The sequence below is a fragment of the Equus quagga genome, chromosome 3 (assembly GCF_021613505.1).
Source record: "Equus quagga isolate Etosha38 chromosome 3, UCLA_HA_Equagga_1.0, whole genome shotgun sequence".
Classification (NCBI taxonomy): Eukaryota; Metazoa; Chordata; class Mammalia; order Perissodactyla; family Equidae; genus Equus; species Equus quagga.
The window spans coordinates 112,863,869-112,885,340 of record NC_060269.1 but is presented as its reverse complement, the minus strand read 5'-3'; the positions used below and the strand labels follow the sequence as shown (position 1 = coordinate 112,885,340).

Genomic DNA, 21,472 nt, shown 5'->3' with positions numbered 1-21,472 from the left:
AACTAGTATAATACACATTTAATTACCTTTAGTTAACTTTACCAGGAAATGAGTTAACCGACTCCATAACTCCAACAGTCTGTGTCATTTTAATAGTTTTCACAACATGCTAACAAATAACTTCCGACCATCTAGGCAAATCAGATTGAGTCAGAATGACTTCAAATGAATCTTTTTTTTTTTTTTTTTTTTGCCCTTTCCTATTCTTGGGAACTTACATTTTCAAGGGGATTCTATTCCTTTAATCTTCCAACTCCCCATCTCTTAGTCTCTGGCTTTGAGTTCCATGACAAGTGTTGACCAAATACCAGAGGAGGAGAGCTAGATTGGTTCAAAAAAGGCTTGGGAAGATTTTTATTTTTGTTTATTTGTTTATTTTTTAGATAGCAGTAACTAGTACGCAGTTACAATTTCTAAGTCTGGTTAAAATGATTTTGTTTGACATGTTTTTAAAAGAAAGCAGAAGTGGGACTCATGTGATTTAAGATTTCAATTCTAGCTTTCATCCTGTGTGACCTGAGCAAATCACTTAACCCTTTGAGTTTTGATTTCTTCTTCTAGGAAATAAGGTTATTGGATTAGATGATCTACCAGGTCTATATTTTCAAAACAGAAGTCAGGATACATCATCTGTCTAAGGCTGTTTGATAATCTGTTAATTTTCTTATATAAAAGTCTTGTCAAGGTTTGAAAATAAAATCATATAGTTATTTAGTTAACAAATATGGAAAAATTAAAATTACATTATTATTAGAGGTTATCTTGGAAAACCTAGGATATAGTATTCATAGTCCTTCCTAGTTCTAAAATTTTATATCCTATATATTTTTATCTGTTGTTTTAAATATTATAGACTCTAATGAAAATACCATAGATGTAGATAATTTGTTTTGAATGACTTCCCTGTTTGGTGTATTTCTTAATACAGTTTGTATCAAGAAGTTTATTTGCTTACTAAATTGTAAAATGATATGGTATGGGAGAGACAAGCTTGATTAAAACATTCATTCTCCTTTAGAAGATGAAATGAGTATTGATTTATCAGAGTGCCATTCTGGCGTGTTTATGATTATTTTATGGTGATGGTGTTCAGTTGATATACACAGGATGAGAAAAGAAGACAAGTAAGTACTTGGTTTTTATTTTTCTTTGTTCTCTTGGTTTTGCTTGGCCAATTTGGTGATTGTTCAGAATTTTCAATTACAACAATGTTTCTTTATACTGTCAGTGATATTTATTTATTTATTTATTTGCTCACTCCAGGGTCATGATCAGAGTTCAACTCTTGCTCAGCACTCCGTTGAACTGACTTTACCCAATCATCATCCATTTCATAGAGACTTGCTCCGATATGCCAAGCTGATGGAGTGGCTGAAGAGTACAGATTATGGGAAATATGAGGGACTAACAAAGGTACGACTTTAACAATTACTCACTGAGTATAGAGCATAATCTTTTAGAATCAAGAGGTCATGAATTCAGTTCCCCAAGTGACATTTGAAATACTGTAGTGCATTCTTAGCAAAGCAGAAAATAATTGAATTTCTGAGTGCCCATTAACCAGGGGGAACACTTATTTTATTTACTTGGATAAAGAAGAGCTAAATTTTGTACTTCAGTTTAATACAGTATTAGGCCATATTGTAGCCTGAAGCATCATTCAATTTGGTTAAATGCTATAATTATTTCCTAAGTTTCTTTGTGTACAATATAGAAACTAGGGAGTATGAAGATGTGAATGAGGCATTTCCCCCCTAAGAATCTGTAATCTGTTGTGTTAAGCAAGTGCAAAGTGCCTCTTTATTAAGCAAGCATTCCACTATTCCAGGCACACGGGCCCTAACACACAAGCGTATACTTCTAAAGAGCTTTGAGTCTGACTGGGAAGGACAATTATGCTTAAAACAATCGGCAAAAAATTAAATACTAAACTAAACTGGAAATTAGTTTAAATGTATAGCAGTTTAGAGAAGGGAAATCTATGTCTTGAAGCCATGGGGGGAAACTTCATGGAAGATAGCGGACTTGGATTGAGTTTTAACTGATGAGTGGGATTAGATAAGCCAGAAATCAGAGGAAGAGCATTCCAGGGTGAGGAGCAAGAGGTACAGATAAAGGTGGGAAAATATGCGCTTTTCCCAGGGCAGTAAGGAGGCAAGCCTGACGGAAGCAGAAATTTCATGTTCTGGAGCAGTAAGAAATTAGGTTGATAAAGATGAGCCGTGAGACCTAACAGCATTCCTCACACATGGGAAAAGACTAGAAGGGGGAAATTAACTAAGAACTTAATGTAGTAATTCAGGTTTGAAATGAAATCTTCAACCAGGAAGATAGTGGTAGGAATAGAGAATATAAACCAAAAAGGAGACTCCAAAGACAGAAGAGACAGGATGATCCAGACTTGCTTGGCTCAGAGATGAGAAGAACAGGGGTGAATATACCACTGACTGCATATCATCAGTTGGGAAAGATGAGAGTCATTCATTCACATATTCATGCAGCAAATGGATTGAGCACCTGTTTTGTGCTAACACTGTTGTAAGCACTAGAGATACAGCACTCAAATGGGCAAACACTTGCTTTCTCAGAGTGCACATTCTGAGAAAGACTGACAAAAAAGTCAGTTATATGTTAGAAAGTGCAGTTGAGGGCTCTGGAGAAAATAAAACAGAGACTTCCAGGACTGGGGGAAGGTTACAGTTTCAAATAGGATGGTCAGAGAAGGCGATATTGGAGCACAGATTTTAGAAGTAAGCAGGGGTGAGCAGTGGGAGTTGCTGGGGGAAAGCTTTCCCGGCACGGTGCAAGTGCCCTTAAGGCAGGAGCAAGCCTGCTGTACTGGAGGAGCAGTGAGGGGCCAGCGTGCTTGGAGCACAGCGAGCCAGGGACAGGACGTTAGAGGGGCAGCTGGGAAAGGTAAGGAGGGGTGGGACAGGGCAGATCTGGAAGGAACTGTGCATCATTGTAAGGATTTGGCTTTTATGGTGAGAGAGATGAGGGAAAGCGTCTTGATGGGCTTTGAGCAGTGGAATGACATGATCTGACTTTGATGTAATAAATGGTCATTTTAGCAGGAAGCCATGGGTACAGTACTTATCTGGCATTTATGCTGTGACCTTTCGTATTGGAATTGACCTTGTCACTTAGGGAACTAAAGAATTGATTCCTAACTCAAATATATAAGTAGCTATGTTTATACATTACATATAAGAGTAGTTTACTTAAAATTCTGAAATACCCTGAGAAATATTTAAAATCTTTAATTTATAAGTTTTTATGAATTTGGAGTTTAAAAAATCCAAGTCATACATAAGCTATTTTAATAATTAGTAATAATTAAATTATGTGGACAATATGACTTAAAAGATTTTCTTGAAGTGGAAAGAGTGCTGTGTTTGTCTCTATAGCGTGAGAAGATTGGGATTGTTAATGTAAAGGCTCTTCTTCTCCACTGTGAGACCAACAATTTCCTAACAGAGAATCTAGATAGCAAAATCATCTTATTTTTTGCTAGCAAAAATTTTTCCTAGTTTTTGCCTAATTTTATTCAGAAAGTGATATTCTCTTTCAGAGTGTTTTATAAATGTAGACTGTTCTCTATCAGGGAATTAATGTTTATACGTGACCGCTTTTATCTTTATGCTTACTGAAATAATTCTTACAACTCCTCTCCAGTGTCTCAGGTTCAGTGTGATGATTAGAAAAAGGCAGGCCATACCTTTCTATCAATGCATTGATAGCAACGTATTTGGCAGTAGGACATTCTCATGTATTAGTCTTCATGTATTTTTCTCTTCAAAGTGCCTTTGCCCATTTAAAGTAAAATTTGGCTCCCTCTACTTCTAAACTAAGATCATAAGAAAGGGGACATAAACTGTGGTAAAATAAACAATATTTTTAATTACAATTTTAAAAATCCTTTTCAAAGGGAATGTAAATATCCTAAGGTGTTTGTATATGTGTTATCTGGCTAGCTATTTTAGATAAGATTATTTTTGTTCTCAGAATTAGTCTTTTAAGTGTTAATGCAACTCTACTGTTGTGTTATATTTTGTTTTGTTTTGTTTTCATTCAACAGAATTCTGATTTGGAGATATCTTAAGGAAAAATATGTACATTACTGGAATTCTTTGCCTTTTGAAGTTTTAGGAGGATTAATATTTTGAATAATTAAAACATTATTATATCTCCTTAAGAGTTTTGTGCCAACAAGTGCTTTGTCCCCTAGTGAATATTCAAATAAGTAAAGTAATCAATAAGCTTTTTGCCTAATTGTGTTCTCAGTGAGTATGATTGCCCTATCTTTCTATATAATGCAGTATTCATGAATGTAATTTAAAGTGAAGATACAAGACTATAGCCAACATAGCAATGATTTATGAATCGTTATCTGTTCATAGTCTACTTCTGATTGACAATGTTAATGAGCTTTTTAAAATGAAATTGACTTATTTCCCAGGAATGTTACTTGATCCTGTGGTTTGAACTTTTGACAAACTATGTACTTTTTACCTCATAATCTGATTTGGTTGCTGAAGTGTTGTCAAAAGCAGGAATTTTATTAAAAAGGAAGAAGAAAGAAAGGAATGAAAGAAGAAAAGAAGGAAACAAACAAACCAGTGTTTCTTTACTAAGAAATAATAATTAAATCCAGATGCTGTTTGCACTCAATTGGGTGTACACATCTCACACTTTTTGGGCAGGAATAGGAAAAGTGTGTTTCAAATTCTTTAGGGATAAGATACGCTAGGCAATGCCCCAGCTGCTCTTATGGCTGAATCTAGGGAAAGCCCTGGTTTTTGGTCTACATAATTAGAGCCTATGGAAAATAGAGGTACCTTGGTCATGTAATGAGCTCAGCTGTCTAGATTCCCTCCTCCCCAGGGCTATCACCCATATCTGTGGCTCTGGGTTATGCACGTAGGGCTATTAATAATAGAGATGATCCATCAGTGCTTGGGTGGCAAATGAGCTTTCCTCTCCTGATAACCTTCTGAGATGGACAGTCAGTCTTGAAGATTATTCAGGCATTTTCTCTTAACCTCAGTTATACATTTGTGGAATTAACCTTTTTGTGTAAAGAAAACGTAAAACATGGAGATCTCCATAAGACTCTACAGTCAGCACAAAATAGAGTTGAAAAGACTGCCTGAGATAATATTTAAACTTATGATAGTTAAATTTCAAGTTAGTTGCTGTATACAAAGTGCTAAAAGGAACACATGTTCAGAGAGAGACATCTTTCAGAATCTGGTAAATGAATGAACTGATAGTCACACCTGCCTGTGACCTTTCCCACAGTTCTGTTGAATACCTGGAGAAAAGGTATCCAGTCATTTGAGTTGCTTTCGAAAAGGGGGTGATTTTCAGTAGTCTGCTCAAGTCGCTGTTTTCTAGATACCAAAATAGCTGTTTTGAAACTGTTTAAATTCCTTGGGTAGCAATGTGCACTTTAAACAATTTGGGTATTGGAATGCCATCTGTTGTATTGAGTGATTTGAGTAGAAACCACTGATGAAGATTTTACAAATTGTGTGAAACTAATTTGCCATTTGTCAATCATTTACTGATTTGCAATGATCAATATTTTTATGAGAATTTAAACTTGAAAAAAAATGAGACATTGAAAAAGTAAAAGCACAATGAAATAGAAATTAATTTTAAGGTATATTTTAATTTATATTTGCTTTTAAAGTTATGCAAAGATGACAGGCAAGAATTACCCGTTTGACTGTCTTTTCTTATGGAGACTATCTGGGAAATGTACATGACCTGCAAATTGAAAAAAGTAGGATCCATATTATGTTTCATTCAAATAGTATTTTTTAAGGATCTGTCTATAAAATATCTAAGAAAATCAGTGATGAACTATTAATCAATTTACAAATATTTATATAATATATAACTTTTGAAGGGTGCACCTGATATTTAAAGCAAGGTAATAAACCTGTTCCAAAACTGGATATATTAACTTGAAGTAATAAAGGAAGTTGAAACTTAGATTCCATGATAAATTTAAAAGAATAGCTAGGTATAATTTTTCTGCTTTGGATTTATTTAAATTTAGTCAAACTCTGTATATGGCATTTAACTAGGACTTGGAAAAATATATGGCCTCTCACTGTTGGAAGAATCCTTCCTCAGGGTATAATATATTTTTATGTGATGATAAACAGATACAATGAAAAGTGAGTTTGTATGCTAAATAATACATGTTTTCATTTGAGCTAGAATAAATTAAATTGGTTTCTTAAAAATCATTTAATTATGAAAACTAGAATATACTAATTAAATTCTTATTGAAAATAACATATTTGGTTGTAATGTCCCAAGACAACACGGTACAGTGAAACTAAATGTACTCCTTCGTTGCCATTTACACTGTCTATTGGTATAATCATTTTTAAAGGAACATGGCAGCAAGGAGAAAGAGTCACAAAAATTCCCATACTCTTTGGCCCTGTAATTCCATCCTTCGAAAATTATTCCAAGGAAACAATTCATATTATAGTAAAATATTGAAACCATTTAAGTAGTCTATGTTAGGAGATCGGTTTACTAAATTGTGGTACATCAACAAAGCGTAATACTGTGTAGTCATTAAAGTATGAGATTGGAACATGTGATTGCTCCAACTCAGTATCCTATACAATATGATTGCAACTGTATTTAAAATATGTGAAAGATAATATGTAAAAATGAAAATATAAATGTGATTGTGTTTAACTTCATATTTTTGTAAATTTAATGTTATGATACCTGTTCAATTTTTTTTTTAAAGACAGAAAATAGCCTCTGAAATGCATCAGAACTTTAGACCACAAAATTTAAAACAAGCATGAAGGATTTGGGGGGATTAAAAAGTGGAAATTGCTGTATTTGTTTCATTAATAAGAAGTACGTGTTACTTTTATTTTAAGAATTACATGGATTATTTATCACGACTGTATGAGAGAGAAATTAAAGATTTCTTTGAAGTTGCAAAGATCAAGATGACTGGCACAACTAAAGAAAGCAAGAAGTTTGGTAAGCTTAGGCACTCAGTTCATTGTTTTCTATTCTATTAAAAATGGTTTTATTTATGACAAATATTTCTGAGACTTTTTAAGCAAGGTGGAAGAAGATACAGTAGAAGTAATGAAAGAGTAAGTCTAATGCATTGGTCTGATTTATAGGTATTTCATAGAACAAATATATCTGTAAATACGTTTTTTACTAATTAAAATTCTGCAGTATGTGCATCTGACATCAATTGTGTATTCATCCTATGGTTAAAAGTATATATTCATAGGAAAATCAGTTGGCCAGAAAATGAAGTGGAGTCTGGTAGAGAAAATATTAGACCAAGAGACACGGGTTGAGAGTTGAGTTTCTGACTTCCTAAAAGACCTTTTATAGCAGCTGGGGGCGAGTCACTGATCTCTTAAGTGTTGGTCTCCGCAGGGAAATGAAAGTGATTCCCGGCTTCTTACTTCTCACTGGCTATATTGAATCAAAAAGAAAGCTTAAAAGTGTTTTCTCCCCTGCTAAGGGGCTATAAAAATGTCAGCAAAATTTCTCCTGTGATTATACCTTATTTTTCCAAAAAGATATTTTTGAAATGTGTTTTTTGTTGCTTCTAAATATGTTAAATGGACCAAAACATGATTTTAAAGGATAACCAGTGAAAGTATCAAGTCAACGAGGAAGCTGATTTGCCGAGGCCACATTCTGCTCTTGCATGTACCCATCTCTGGAGTTCCCTTTGGATGGAGTTCTGTGCCTATTCAAGTCAAAACCTGGCCTTAAATGGCTACAGTCTGTACTCCTCAGTGTGTCTGCATAGCTCCCCTTTAGAATAATGAGTGTAGCATTTGCTGGTTGAAAGGAGCCTATGCCCTAAGCAGCTTGGGTAATCGGGAAACAGGATTGAAATTGATTGCACATTTTTCCATTCTTTTCTTTAGGACAGAGAAGACTGTCTTTAGTAGGTAATTATTAGTAATTCACTGGTTTGGTTTTTTTCAATACAACACTAATATATTGATTATACTAGTCCAGACTTTTGAAATGGCTTGAATCTGTGTACAAGTATGTCACATTTAGGTAAAGATACTGACAAGAATCTTAGGACAATAGGCTTTTGGAAACAGAAATGCTAACTCATCCTAAAGGTTAATTGTTCTTAAACAGCAGTGTGTTTATATCCTTGTTAGTGTTTCACTGTGGATATGTTATGCTTTTATTTTAGTAAACAGCATATTATTAATGCAGTTCCATGTTTAATGTTTTCATTTAGTATATTTGTCACCACTTGTGAGTGAACCATTTTATTTTGAGAGAACTCTTCTCCAGTATATGAAAACTGGAGGTAAAAGGGAAATCTTTCTAAAAATATCTCCTCAGCAGGTCATTAATCCTGGTATCAAAATAGTTTATCAAGCCTAAGATTCACATTGAGATAAATGACATAATAAAAATATAGTTTAAATCAAGTACAATAGTATCTTGTTAATGGTATCACTGCATTAACCTGAAACCTAAATTTTTTCTTTTCTTACCCCTTGAGAAATTCTTAAAGTATCTTGTTAAAAATATTCTTAAATTAACATAATACAAGTTTAGAAGGCACTGTTATAGTTCTAAAACAGTGGTAAAATTACATCTCTTCTGTGTATCTATTAAATAATTAAGGAATAGGAGAGTAATTTGTGACAGTTGATGGCGCCAGAAAATTAGTTTCAGTTATTTTGATATCATCAACTACTACAAGAGGAGAAAAACTAAAAAACAGAATTCAGAGGATAAAAATGGTTTGGTTCATCTTTGAAGATCTAACTTGTTAGTCAGCATTTAAAAATCAATTTCAAGTTAAACACAAATGACTTAAGAAGTTCTAAATAAGATAGAAGGTAAATTCTTTAAAAGACATCTTTTCAATGATTCAAATTATGTTTAAATCAATTTTTTAATAGTAATTATAATTAAACTAGAAACCTGAAATTTGGGGACGATAACTTGTCAATGAATCAAAATTAAGTAATTATAAATAAAATTTAAATTTATTTTGCTTTTACTTGCTCTGAAAAAATGCTAGGTCACAGATGCTAATGAGACTAGCAAGTCAGATTGAATGTGTTTTACAAAAGGAAATTGGATAGTCAGTATAGTCATAAAGATTTAAGGGAATACTCTCTTTCTGAACCACTCTTGACTTGAGGCAAATAAATCGAAATAATGTTAAAATGCCAGTAAAGTAGCTTTTATTTGTGATAAGATCTTTATGTAGGTCGTTGCCTTTTTTGATTAGTAGGTTTACTTTGATACCCTCAGAGGCATAGAATTTTCCCCCCAAGATGGATATTTTAGTGGGTTTTCTCCCCTTTGTATTCTGCAAATGTACTTAACGAAATGGCAGGCAAAGGAAATTTAGTAATTATTTTAAAAATTACCAGTTTCTTTCTACAGCTGAGATGACACACACACACATATATTATTTTAGTCTAACATATGCGTTTATACAATTACTGCCTCCCTCGTATTTAATGTTCCAAAATTTTAAAAATGGTATTATTTTTTTATTCCGTTTCTCCACTAAACTAAGAAATCTTATTAATTCCAAAGGGAGTCTTGAATACAAGACTGAATTCAATGCTGGCTGGAAGATTCATTCAATAAATATTAACTACCTCTTATATAATAAGCACTGCTAAGTACTGAGAATGCAGCAATGAGCAAAGACTCTATCCTCATGAAGTTTATAGTCTAGTGGGGATTATATAAGATGTTTAAAACTTTACCTGAATCTTGTTGCTTGTTGCTGATAAATAATATAGGCTTTTTATGAGCCCCAAATTATAACTGATAGGCACTACTAGTAACTATGTATTCTTTATTCACTACTGAAAAAAGAAAGAAAAGTACAGTCATGCAGTGCATAACATGTTTCAGTCAAAGACAGATGGCATACACAATGGTGGTCCCATTAGTTTAGTACCATATAGCCTAAGTGTGTAATAGGCTGTAGCATCTAGGTTTGTGTAAGTACTGTAGGGGAGGAAGAAATTTTCGTCTCCCTTCTGGGTTCTTCTGGCTGGTCTAAAAATTAGATTGACATGAGACAGATTAACAGGAGAAAAACAAATAAAAATTTAATAACATATATACATGGGAGAAACCCAGGAAAATCGAATAACTCACCAAAACGGCCGAAGTCGTCACCTTAAATAGCATACTCAGCTAAAGACAAAAGAAGATGTTGGGGTTGGGAAGAGTCAGGGACTTCACAGGGAAGAAAGGCAATTCACAGGTAGGTGAAAAGAAGCGAATGTTTGGAAAACAAGTGTTTGGCCACACAGAAACAGAAGGACCCAGAGAGGACCCCAACAAACAGGCTTCTCTCGCTTCCTCCCTGTCTGCCATCTAGTTCATGTTATGCTAAGGTAGTAGCTTGCTTCCTGAGACAAGTTCATTTATCTGAATTGTTTTAGGCAGTTAAGGGGGAGGTAACAGGAAAAACTCTCTGAGTCTTTTTTGTTTCTTAAAAATAATCAGCCTAAAATAATCCTCATGTTAAAGAGACACATTGTGGGGTGGCAAATTTGGTTCCCCTTCACTACACTCTATGATGTTCACACAATGACAGAACCACCTAACAACACATTTCTCAGGACAAATCCCCGTTGTTAATTGATGCGTGACTGCATATGAAGTGTTAGGAACTTCTGGAACTGGTGAACTTAGCATAGTGACACCTTAAGGCCACCAGAAAGTACTGTTCAGATAAGCCATCTGATAGCTCCAGCATGAACCCTGCTTGCCACTTTAATGTCCAGCCTTATGGCTTCATATGCCCATGAGCTTCCGGTAACCAAGGCTGGGAAGATACGCATGTCGCTCATGTGGCAAGTTAGGAGCTTGTACCTGGGCTGTTGCCTTGAAGTTTGGCAGGGATAGTGACAGTCCACACATTGTTCTCTGTTTTTAAAATATTTCTAGGTTACGGTGTATATTCTTTAATCTTCCATTTCATTCTATAATTTCTTTCTTTGCCTTTCACGTTAACTTCTAATTTGAGTTTAGAATTTCACAAGGTGATCTCTACAATTGATCAAATAAATATTATATAGAGTGAAGTTTTAGAATAAAAGAAATGCCAAATAACCCTAAAAGAGCTCAAATTCCTGTATTAAACCTGTTCCCTCGGCTTTACCCTTCCATCCACCCATCTCCTGATGATGAGTATTTTGATAATGTCTTTCATTCTAGGTGTTCACAAAGCCAGTAACTAAGTAGTTCAGCTTGATCTTTTAAAATGGTTTTAAAGCCCCACTCACATAATTTTTTTTATCAGAAGTAGTATAAAACTATTTAGTACAGTGGAGATGCATTTCAGGAGTTTCCAGGGAATGCCAGGTTGTTGATGCATTTAATGTCTAAATCTACAACTTTATTCTAATAAATTTCTGCTGTTTTAAATTATTCATTTGAACTATTTTTTCTTCAGAACCAAAACTTGCAAATGTAGTCTTTTAAATTTATCAGCTTCATGAACTTAAAAAAAAAGTTATTTAAAAAATGGGGGGGGATTTACAAATATGGGTATTTTTACCTGCATATTTGAGTAAAAACAATACATTAAAAGCCTAGTAAAGTGTTTTCTCTCATATAATCTTTCAAACAGTAGCTGACCAACTAAACATATGTTGCATCTCTCGTTACTTGATGCTCATGGTTCTTTGCATGTGTCTTAAACTAGAGCTTTAACTTCCTCTTGTGCATGGTTTGTGCAAATTGCAGTTTATTAACTTGTCTTTGTCTTTGATGCTTGCAACCTAATCCATCACAGCTACACTGCCTCGAAAAGAAAGTGCTGTCAAACAGGAGACAGAGAGTGAGTATGCTTAGTGTATTAGTAGGTATTCTCAATGCATGTTCGTTTACTGTCTAGAAATTAGTTATTTGTCTTGAAAAACGTTACACCAAAAATGCTGATCACTCTGAGTTGCCAGGTATTGGTGAAAGAAAACCAATGTGATGGTCGTGGTATGGCTACAAGAAATATGTAATATCGTTAAAAATATATGGTGGGTAGTCAGAAATTTGTGGAAAAGCTTAACCATTATACTTCTGTTTTCAGGCTGTGTTTAGAAACTATAAAAAATTCTTAGAGATATGGTCAGATTTTCATAATGAAACCAGTTTGTCTCTAATTGTCCTTATTATATCTTCATTTGTCCCTTCTGACCATCAGCAAATAATACAGGTTTAACTGAGAAATATTCAAGAATAAAAAAAGTTATTGTTTATATTTCATTCTGAATAAAAATATCACATTTTCTTGTAAAAATAGAATTCTTAATTCTTTGATGTACACAGGATATTGTCCAGCCATATTCTTCTCATCTTTCCTCACAACTGTGATGATACCTGTGTTTATATCTAAACACAGGTGTCCTGCGTTAATATAGTTAATGATGTGTGTACTATATTTTACTTGTATTTTAAATATAACAAATTTTCAACGTGGTTTGTTTCTCTTCATTTTGTTTCGTTTTTTAAAAACTGTAGTTAATCAGTTCATTTACTGTAAAAGCGGAGTTTCTGGGTTCAGGAGTGTAGTAAGTTGAACTGAATGTAGTTCACTCTTTTTGTAGGGCAAGAATGATCAAGTATTAGCAGTTTCATGTAGTTCAACCTAATAATGTTGATTTAATGTGGAGGCGAGTCATATTGGAATGTGGCAATTTTCTTCAAAAATATCACAAAGTCCTGTTAGCTTGCACACTAGGGGATCCGTGACCTTCATCTGTGTTCATGTCATTTGAATGGGAAAGAAATCCTCATCTACTTTCGTCTAGAGATAGCATCAGGCAGCTTTATCTTTATGGTGAGGCTGGGCCGGGGCTAGATTATGTGATCTTTAGGATCCCTTTCAGTCCTGTTCTACGGATCTGCATAGTTTCACTACTCTTTACAGTGTGCTCGAGAATAGGACGCAAATGTTAATGAAAGAGGAGGACACTCTACAACCATCCCATGCAGTAGATTTGTGCACTAGCTAGTATGAGCCCTGGAAGACCAAGGCAGTGGACGGCAGCCCTGGTTTATGCTATGGATCCTTTATTCACGAAAGTCACAACTTTCAAAGTTTTACTATTTCTTAGGTCTTCATGGAAGTTCTGGGAAATTAACTGGATCTACTTCTAGTCTAAATAAACTCAGCGTTCAGAGTTCAGGGAATCGCAGATCTCAGTCGTCTTCCTTGCTGGATATGGGGAACATGTCTGCCTCTGATCTCGATGTTGCCGACAGAACCAAATTTGATAAGGTAAAAAATAGCAGTTTGCTATTGCTTTAAGTGTGTTCCAAGATTTGGGCTCTGTTGGCCTTCTTAATTAACCATATCTTACTTTCTAATTCTGGATCTGAGAAAACTACTAGTCAAATGGCAACTAAAATATAAAGTATCAATTAAATGACATGACAGCTTTATTAAACTTTTTTATAAATCATAAAATGCTTACATCTATATTAAATCTAAGTTCTTTGAGCAACTATAGAGTAAAGAGGAAATAACAGCTTTTATGAAGCTAAATTATTCTCTGCAATGCATGAAATAAGTTTAAAAAGTTGATCTCAGGGCTGGCCCCATGGTTTAGTGGTTGAGTTTGGCACACGTCACTTGGGCAGCCCAGGTTTGTATGTTCAGATCCCCGGCGCAGATCTACACCACTCATCTCGCCATGCTGTGGTGGTGACACACATATAAAGTGGAGGAAGATTGGCACGGATATTAGCTCAGGGCTAATCTTCCTCAACCAAAAGAAAAAAAAAAGAGGAAGATTGGCAACAGATGTTAGCTCAGGGCTAATCTTCCTCAGCAGAAAAAAAAAAAACTTTATCTCTGTGTTCCTCTCTTCAGATTTCAAGTGAATAATTGTTGTGAGTTTTATTTTAGATATGTTCTGGCCCTCGTATGCTCTGACAGTACTGCATGGTCCTGTCAGTCTTGGAAGAGTTTGTTTTTGGGATTCTATTGAGATTATAGATAAAGCATATATGGTCCCTGCAGAGAAAGGAATTAAATGTGGAATGTTATTTTAACCATTTGGTGCAGTTCTTTCATTATTGGATCATTTTGGTTTTCTTCAGATCTTTGAACAGGTGCTAAGTGAACTGGAACCTCTGTGTCTGGCAGAACAGGACTTCATAAGTAAATTTTTCAAACTACAGCAACATCAAAGTATGCCTGGAAGTATGGTATGGCTCACAGTTATTTATTGGCTAGTATTTATGATCTGTAGCATAATTATTCTAATTAATGTGTTGTCACAATTTCAATATCCAGAACAGAAAAAGAAAGACTATACAATGTAAGGATTTTTAAAATAATCTTTGTCATTAATTTTTGTCAATAATTTTATTATCCACAAGATAAAAACAGTAGTAGTTAGAGTTTGGGCATCTAAATTAATATTCCAGCCTGTCTTGACCTAAACATTCTCTAAATTAGTGAAGGGAAAAAATGTCTGAATTTACTTGGCAAAAAACATTTAAAAAGCAATTTTAGCATTTTAGTACTAATCAAGAAAAAAATAAAATTTAAAAAAAATGTTTGAGTGTATGTACCATGGTCTAGCAAAAAAAAAAAAAAGGAAGAAAAAATATGGTGAGACTTGAAATCTGAATCTTTGTTATGACTTTGTTACTAACTAGCTATGAGACCTTACAGCAATTATTTAATCCCTGGTTTTCCTCATCTGTGCAATGGGTATAATAATGCCTGTTCAACATGCCTCTTAAGTGGCATAAATGTAAGAAAATAAACTGAGAGATTTACTATAATCTTTCAAAGAACTGGAAAGCACAATACAAATAGAGCAATTTTTAAATTAAGGTCTTCTTCAAAAGGAGAACCAAGATATAAATAGCAGTCATGAAATGAATGAGAAATTAATTGTCGTTTCAAATGGTTGGGGATTTGTTGTAGCTGGTGGTGGCGGTAAGTTTGCTTAGTTGTTAGCTTCTGTAAGAATTTTTGATAGCATTTTTTTAAATGCCAAAGTTTTGTTAGAATGATTGGTGAGATTTTTTTAATTTTTAAAATTCTCTCTTGAAAGTTGTTTCTGGATGTTTTCTGGTTTTTCTTGAGCTGCCCTCCCATTCCCACACCCGCTCTGAGCCTCCTGTACTTTCTCTCTCCCCACTTTCCCCTCATGTGCACACATACGAACACAATTTCTCACCCTACAATGATTCTTGGATAAAACCTAAGAATAAAGCATTTCGTGAACATTCTTAAACAGCATACTAAATTATATAGTCTTATCGGTAATACTACCTTTAAAAATCATTTTTCATAATGTATTCTCTCCTAGGAATTTTAAGACTGGGCAGGCTTTTTCTATATAAACTAGTCAAATTGTTGGTCTTTTATTATATAAAGTCCTGAATAATTTTTGCAGACTGAACCAGAGGACCTAGACGGAGGAACGTTAGCACGGCAACATAATTCTGGCGCACCACTGCCTGTCTCATCTGAGTATGTGTTCGTTACTATCTATGTTTATTTTGGAAAAAAGTAAGACTTTAAATTGAGCAAAGAGGTGTGCTGCTCCGTGAGGAGTCCAGATGACTCTCAGTAACCCGATGGCACACAGAGACACCGACATGTGCCCAGTGTCTTATCAAGCATCTCGCTGAATTAAAATTGGTCCTGTTGTATGGCCCTTTGGCTCATCTTTGCTCTAGTAATCACAAAAAAACACAATCAGTTTTAATGTTTGCCGGTAGGAAGTAGCATTTGAATTGCAGTGCGTTTCTCAGAAGTCATGAAGCACATTTCAAGACCCAGCTTTATAAATGACATAAAGTTATTTTGAGTGATAAAACTTAACCTCAAAAATTATTTTTATGTTGGAAAGTGCTGTAGAATAATTCGTTCATTATATTTGGGCATTTTTAGTTGAAATATCAAATTTACTCATTTTGTGTATACTCTGGATTAAAGTTAAAGATGAATACACCTGAAGCTTGTAACAATTTTCTGTATTTGTGTTTTCTGAACAGGAAAGATATGATCCGCCAAATGATGATTAAAATATTTCGCTGCATTGAGCCAGAACTGAACAATCTCATTGCATTAGGAGACAAAATTGATAGCTTTAATTCCCTTTACATGCTCGTCAAAATGAGTCATCATGTGTGGACTGCACAAAATGTGGACCCTGCTTCTTTTCTAAGTACTACATTGGGAAATGTTTTGGTGACCATCAAAAGAAACTTTGACAAATGCATTGTAAGTTTTTTAAGAAAAATAACTTAGAATTCTAATCATTGCAAAAAATAGGTAAATGTATTTAAATCAAGAAATTTCCACCTTTCCATTGGGGACTCTACAGTTCACATCCCCCAAAGCCTTGAAGCAGAGTGTTGGCTGCCATTTCTATGAACAGTTAGTTGGATGGTACTATGCCGGCTAGTTGCCCTTCTACACTGTGTTTCTTGGCAAGTTCTGGAGTAGTGGCATAGAGGCATCACCTGCCTAAGAGATCCAGTATGTTACTAAAATCTCGGTTGACTGATTAGTAACTGTAGAGTTAATGAAACAATTGAAACTATCACTTGGATTTATTGTTGTTGTTTTAATATATTCTAATGAGAAAATTAGGATTGTTTTAGTTAATCTTATTTTAATACAATTATTTTAACTGATTGTTTAAATTATTTAGTTTAATTATTTATTTAATTAGTTCAGTAGGTTTAATTAATAATCCTACTGCTGTCTTTTAAGAATAAATGGTTCTTATAATAACTTCCAGCAATCTTTGTTTTCCTCCTCCTAATAGGAAAAAAATCATTAACGACTTTATTTTGTCTATTAGGTTTCGGTAAGCTTGTAGGTATGAATTGGCCTGGACCAGATTCTGAAAGACAGTTTCATTTTATTAATGTATTTAGTATGAAGAGGTGGATAGGTATCATTTGAATATTTCTACCATGTAACCTCTAAGTTCTATTCAGCTGTTGAATATCCATAAATAATGGAAGATAAAAATATTAAAGGCAGTTATAATCCATATCATTTTTTATACTTTTAAAAAATAGTATTTATTGGGTTTTTGAAATTGTAAAAGCCATTTACGTTGACTGTAGAAACTCAAAAGTTGCCTCAATAGGCTTGTTAATCCTCTTTCCCAACCAAATGATTTCACCTGATATTTGAAATCCCGTGAAATTTGACCACTTAAGCTTATCCTCTTCCCTTCCCCACCTTCTCCAGAGGTGATGGTAAACCTGGAAGGTCTGGTTGTAAGCTGATAACCCAAAGAAAGGGAAGAGCTACCAAAGGCTAAAACAAGGAGCCCCGTGTGACATATCTGGACCACTAGATCATGGGGACACTCTACATTTCCAGAATATGAAGGCTTTGTTGCTTTTATCAGTAAAATATAACTGTAGGTAATACCTCTCAATGCAGTAGAACATAACAGTTAAAAGCATAGGATGTAGTATCCGGTAGATGTCGACATGGGTTCGAGTGACGAGCTTAACACTTTGCCCGGTGCAGAATAAGAGCTTATTAACTGATAGCTTGTAATGGTGGTGGTGGTGATAGTAGTAGTAATTTTAGTAATTTACAATAGTTTATTAAAGAATATTCTTGTTACTCTCAAGACAGGTAGTGGAGCAACGAAGTAAAATTAACCTAGACAAAGGTATAAACTCATATTTTCTTCTAAATTGCATGTATTTCTAAAGGATCTATCTTGTCACTCAAAGAAAGGATGGTTCCCTCTGCTGCCTATCCTCTCCCTCTGTCTCTTATTTTAATTCGAGTCTTCCCATAGTATCTAGTAGATTGTGTGTGCTCAGTAAGTGGTATATGTTCTGGTATTTGGGACAAGATCAAGACCCAGGGCATACTTTCAGAAGATAATGAATGGGTCTGTGTGTATTGAACCAAAAGCATGAATGTCAAATGGCTGCAGAAAATGCAACAGACAGCACCTGAGATTGGCTGTTTCATCTGGTGGCGAAGCCCAAAGTATTTGGTCTTTTTCAAAGAACAGGGCCAAGAAAGCTAGCCTAGCGTGAACTAGAACTAAAATTAGCAAATAACTGACACATCGAGTACGACCAAGCTGGACTCTGCTGTCCAATGTATTTCTTCACTGCTTTTAGTTTGCTTTTCAGGATTCCTCACAGTATAGTGATGTGGATTTGCTCTCTTAAACCTTTGAAAATGGTATGATTTGGTCAGATTGCAATGGACATAGAACGGACAAGTAATGTAGTGATATATGGCTAGCGTCAAAGTTGTAGTGTTAAACACTGAATGACCTCTGTGTCCTTCTGGTGCTGGCAGTATGATTGGGCAGTCAGCTGGAAATACGCATAGCTTTAGCGTGAGAGAAGTTTTATTTTTGTGAAATTTAGTTCATGGATGGCTCTTTTCTTAAATGAATACACTGTTTCTACCATCCCAGTTACAAAGCCAGAGAAGACAGCTGTCATTAGAATATTTCCTATTAATGTTCAAGTTTATTCAGGCTATAATTGTATCCAGTGCATTTAAAATGCCACACAGAACAAAAATCTTCATGCAGCTTAATAACAATAGACCAGCATTCATAGATTAGCACTTACTATGTCCTGGGCACTTGGATAGTACTTTGCATACGTTACCTCATTTAATCCTCACAACGTCCTCCCCGCCACATAAGGGAGATGCTCCAAGAGGTTATGTTACTTTCCGCAGGTCAACAGGTAGAAAGTGATGGAGTTGGTGTTTAAACCCAGGCAGCCTGGTTCCAGCACCTGCAGTCTTACACTGCCTTCCCTACTGCATGCATTTTTACTCCTCGCAGTTATCAATACTGCTGAGGTGGAATGGTAGTAAAGATAATATGAAATGGTTGACAGCACTCGCAGGGCTTTCTTATACTAATGCCTGCAGCCTAGAAACAATGACTTTTCTAATCCATGTGTCATACGGTTTTCAAATTATACCCCCAAAATCTCTCCACAACGAAATTTTAGGTAGAAGTTGAAAATAATCCAACAGTATTCAGCAGTGTAATTCTTACTGTGAGTAGATCCAGATCCTCTGAGAAGTACGAAGAACCATAACTGAATCCATGGATTCTTTTGAACACAGATGTCTGGATTCTGTCTCTATGAAACATCCCCTTTTGCACTTTGTCACTATCAAACACTAGCATTTTATTGAACTAATTTAGAATAAGTAATAGATACATGATTAACTATACAATACAAATCTGTAGTAGAAATGCCTATTCTCCCTCTCTGTTCTCATACCCCAGAAATACAGAACATGAGAATTGGAAATGGCTCTGGTTCTGAAACTTGGCCACAACCAGAAGTAACCTGGAGAGGTCCTGTGTGTGCTCTGATAACTGCTCTGCCCCAGAATGGGCAATCGCCTTATGCTTATCTTTCATAAATGGTAGAAATGTTTATTGGTTGTTTTTGCTTTGAACAAAGACTTGAGGTTCACAAGCTTTGATTGCATCTTGTTTTAAATAGTTTAGATTTTTCCCCTTGACTTCATTTTCTTAAATAAAATATGTGTACTTTTTATTCTATAGAAATAGTTTTTCTTAGTTATCCTTATTGTATTAATCTTTAATTAGTGAGCCTCCAAAATGTTCTAGGTACTAAATTATGTCCTGCCTCTATGATGTATACATTTGGTTGTAATTATATGTTGTTTCTGAGTTGCTTGGCTACTTCTCTCCCTTGCTTTCTGCCTAACTTTAGAGTAACCAAATAAGGCAAATGGAAGAAGTAAAGATCTCCAAGAAGAGTAAAGTAGGAATTCTTCCATTTGTTACTGAATTCGAAGAATTTGCTGGACTTGCAGAATCAATCTTTAAAAATGCTGAGCGTCGTGGCGATCTAGATAAAGCATATACTAAACTTATCAGAGGAGTATTTGTTAATGGTAAGCTTTTGTTATGTTCTAAAGAATATTTTGGTTGATCATTTTCATTGTTTCTGGTAACTTGGAAGGTGGGGAACAGGTATGTTCATTATTTTTCATATTCTATAGTCTTTTTTAAGTTTTCTGAAATTAAAGGTTTCTTGAATTTGAAAAACAGTCAGTACATAAAGCCCATTCATATTCATCAGGAACCACTTATATTTTGGGGCTCATATGGGCTTAGTACTACGCAAAATTGAAATTCATTTTTTTAAACATAAAAAGATGACCTCCTGATTACATTTCTTTTCAGCAGGAGTCTTCTGGAGACAATAGGCAGTGATGTCTGTGTAATCATGAGCAAATCAATTCACTTCTTTAGGCCTCAGTTTTCACATCCGTTACTTGAGGTAGATTAATGCTAAAATACTATAATACACTGTCTTCCTGTGTCAGATCCCACAATAAAGTTACAGAAATAATGTGGACATGTTGTTTAATTTGAAATAAATTATCTGATTGCATATGTTCAGGAATTTTAAAAGCTAAAAATTGACAGAAAGTGGAATCATTTCATCAATTACATATAACATTTTCAGTGGAGGCAAGTCTAGGAGAAAGACAGATAAATTACATGATTGAATGTATGGCTGATACTGTTTTTAAAATTCAAAGTAGCTTTGCTTTATCTGACTGTAAAGTAGTATATGCTCATTACACACCCCCAAAAACCAGAAAACAGATTTTAAAAACAAGAAGAAAATAAAGATAATTTGTAGTCTCGTCATGCAGAGATAACATTTCATTTTTGTCCTTCCAAACTTTTTAATATGTCTCTCCCTTGTGTATATGTGCATATGGTATGTGTGTGTGTATGCGCGTGCAGATGCACTTTAATATAAAAATTCTTATCTTACATACTGTTTTGGAACCTGCTAGACTCTATAATCCTACTGTCTTTCCTTGTCAATTAATATTGATAATCATTTTTAATGATTGTATTGTATTCCACATATCACTATTTATTTACCAAATCTCCTATTAATAGACATTTATTTGCCCAGTTTCCTGCGTATATTTTTGTATACTTGTCCAATAATTTCTTTAGGGTAAATTACTAGAAATGGAATTACTAGATCAAAAGCCAAAAGATATATCTCAAGGCTTTTGCCAAATTGCTATGTGGAAAGGTTGTACCAGTTTACTGCTGTGAACACTTGTTGAAAGTTTCCATCATATCTGCACCAGTGCTGAATATTACTAGATGTTATCAATCTTTTTATTCTTCGTCAACCTCATAGGCTATAAATTGATTTTGTTTAGGGTGTTTTTTTGCCGTGCAAGTGCTTTCAAATTTTATGTCAAATTTACTCATCTTTCCCTTTATGACTTCTGAGTTTGGGGCCATTCTTAGAAAGGTCACACTATCACAAAGTTTTTTTTTTTCTTAGCTTTATTTTCCCTAGTACGTATGATTGTGTTCATTTATTTGCTATTATAAAAATAAGAAATGATGGTTTTAGAGAACTTTGCAACATAGTGGAA

General features: G+C 34.6%; 1 protein-coding gene across 1 annotated transcript in view; it reads left to right on the top strand.

The window, feature by feature from the left end:
* Nucleotides 1–21,472, top strand: part of LOC124236829 (exocyst complex component 1) — a 51,139-nt gene that overhangs the window by 29,385 nt on the left and 282 nt on the right. Inside the window, exons 10-17 of the mRNA XM_046655768.1 lie at nucleotides 1,264–1,413; nucleotides 6,921–7,026; nucleotides 7,947–7,970; nucleotides 13,146–13,309; nucleotides 14,134–14,241; nucleotides 15,447–15,523; nucleotides 16,051–16,279; nucleotides 19,765–19,948. Coding sequence (XP_046511724.1) covers nucleotides 1,264–1,413; nucleotides 6,921–7,026; nucleotides 7,947–7,970; nucleotides 13,146–13,309; nucleotides 14,134–14,241; nucleotides 15,447–15,523; nucleotides 16,051–16,279; nucleotides 19,765–19,948 — 1,042 coding nt within the window. The remainder of the gene's footprint in view (nucleotides 1–1,263; nucleotides 1,414–6,920; nucleotides 7,027–7,946; nucleotides 7,971–13,145; nucleotides 13,310–14,133; nucleotides 14,242–15,446; nucleotides 15,524–16,050; nucleotides 16,280–19,764; nucleotides 19,949–21,472) is intronic.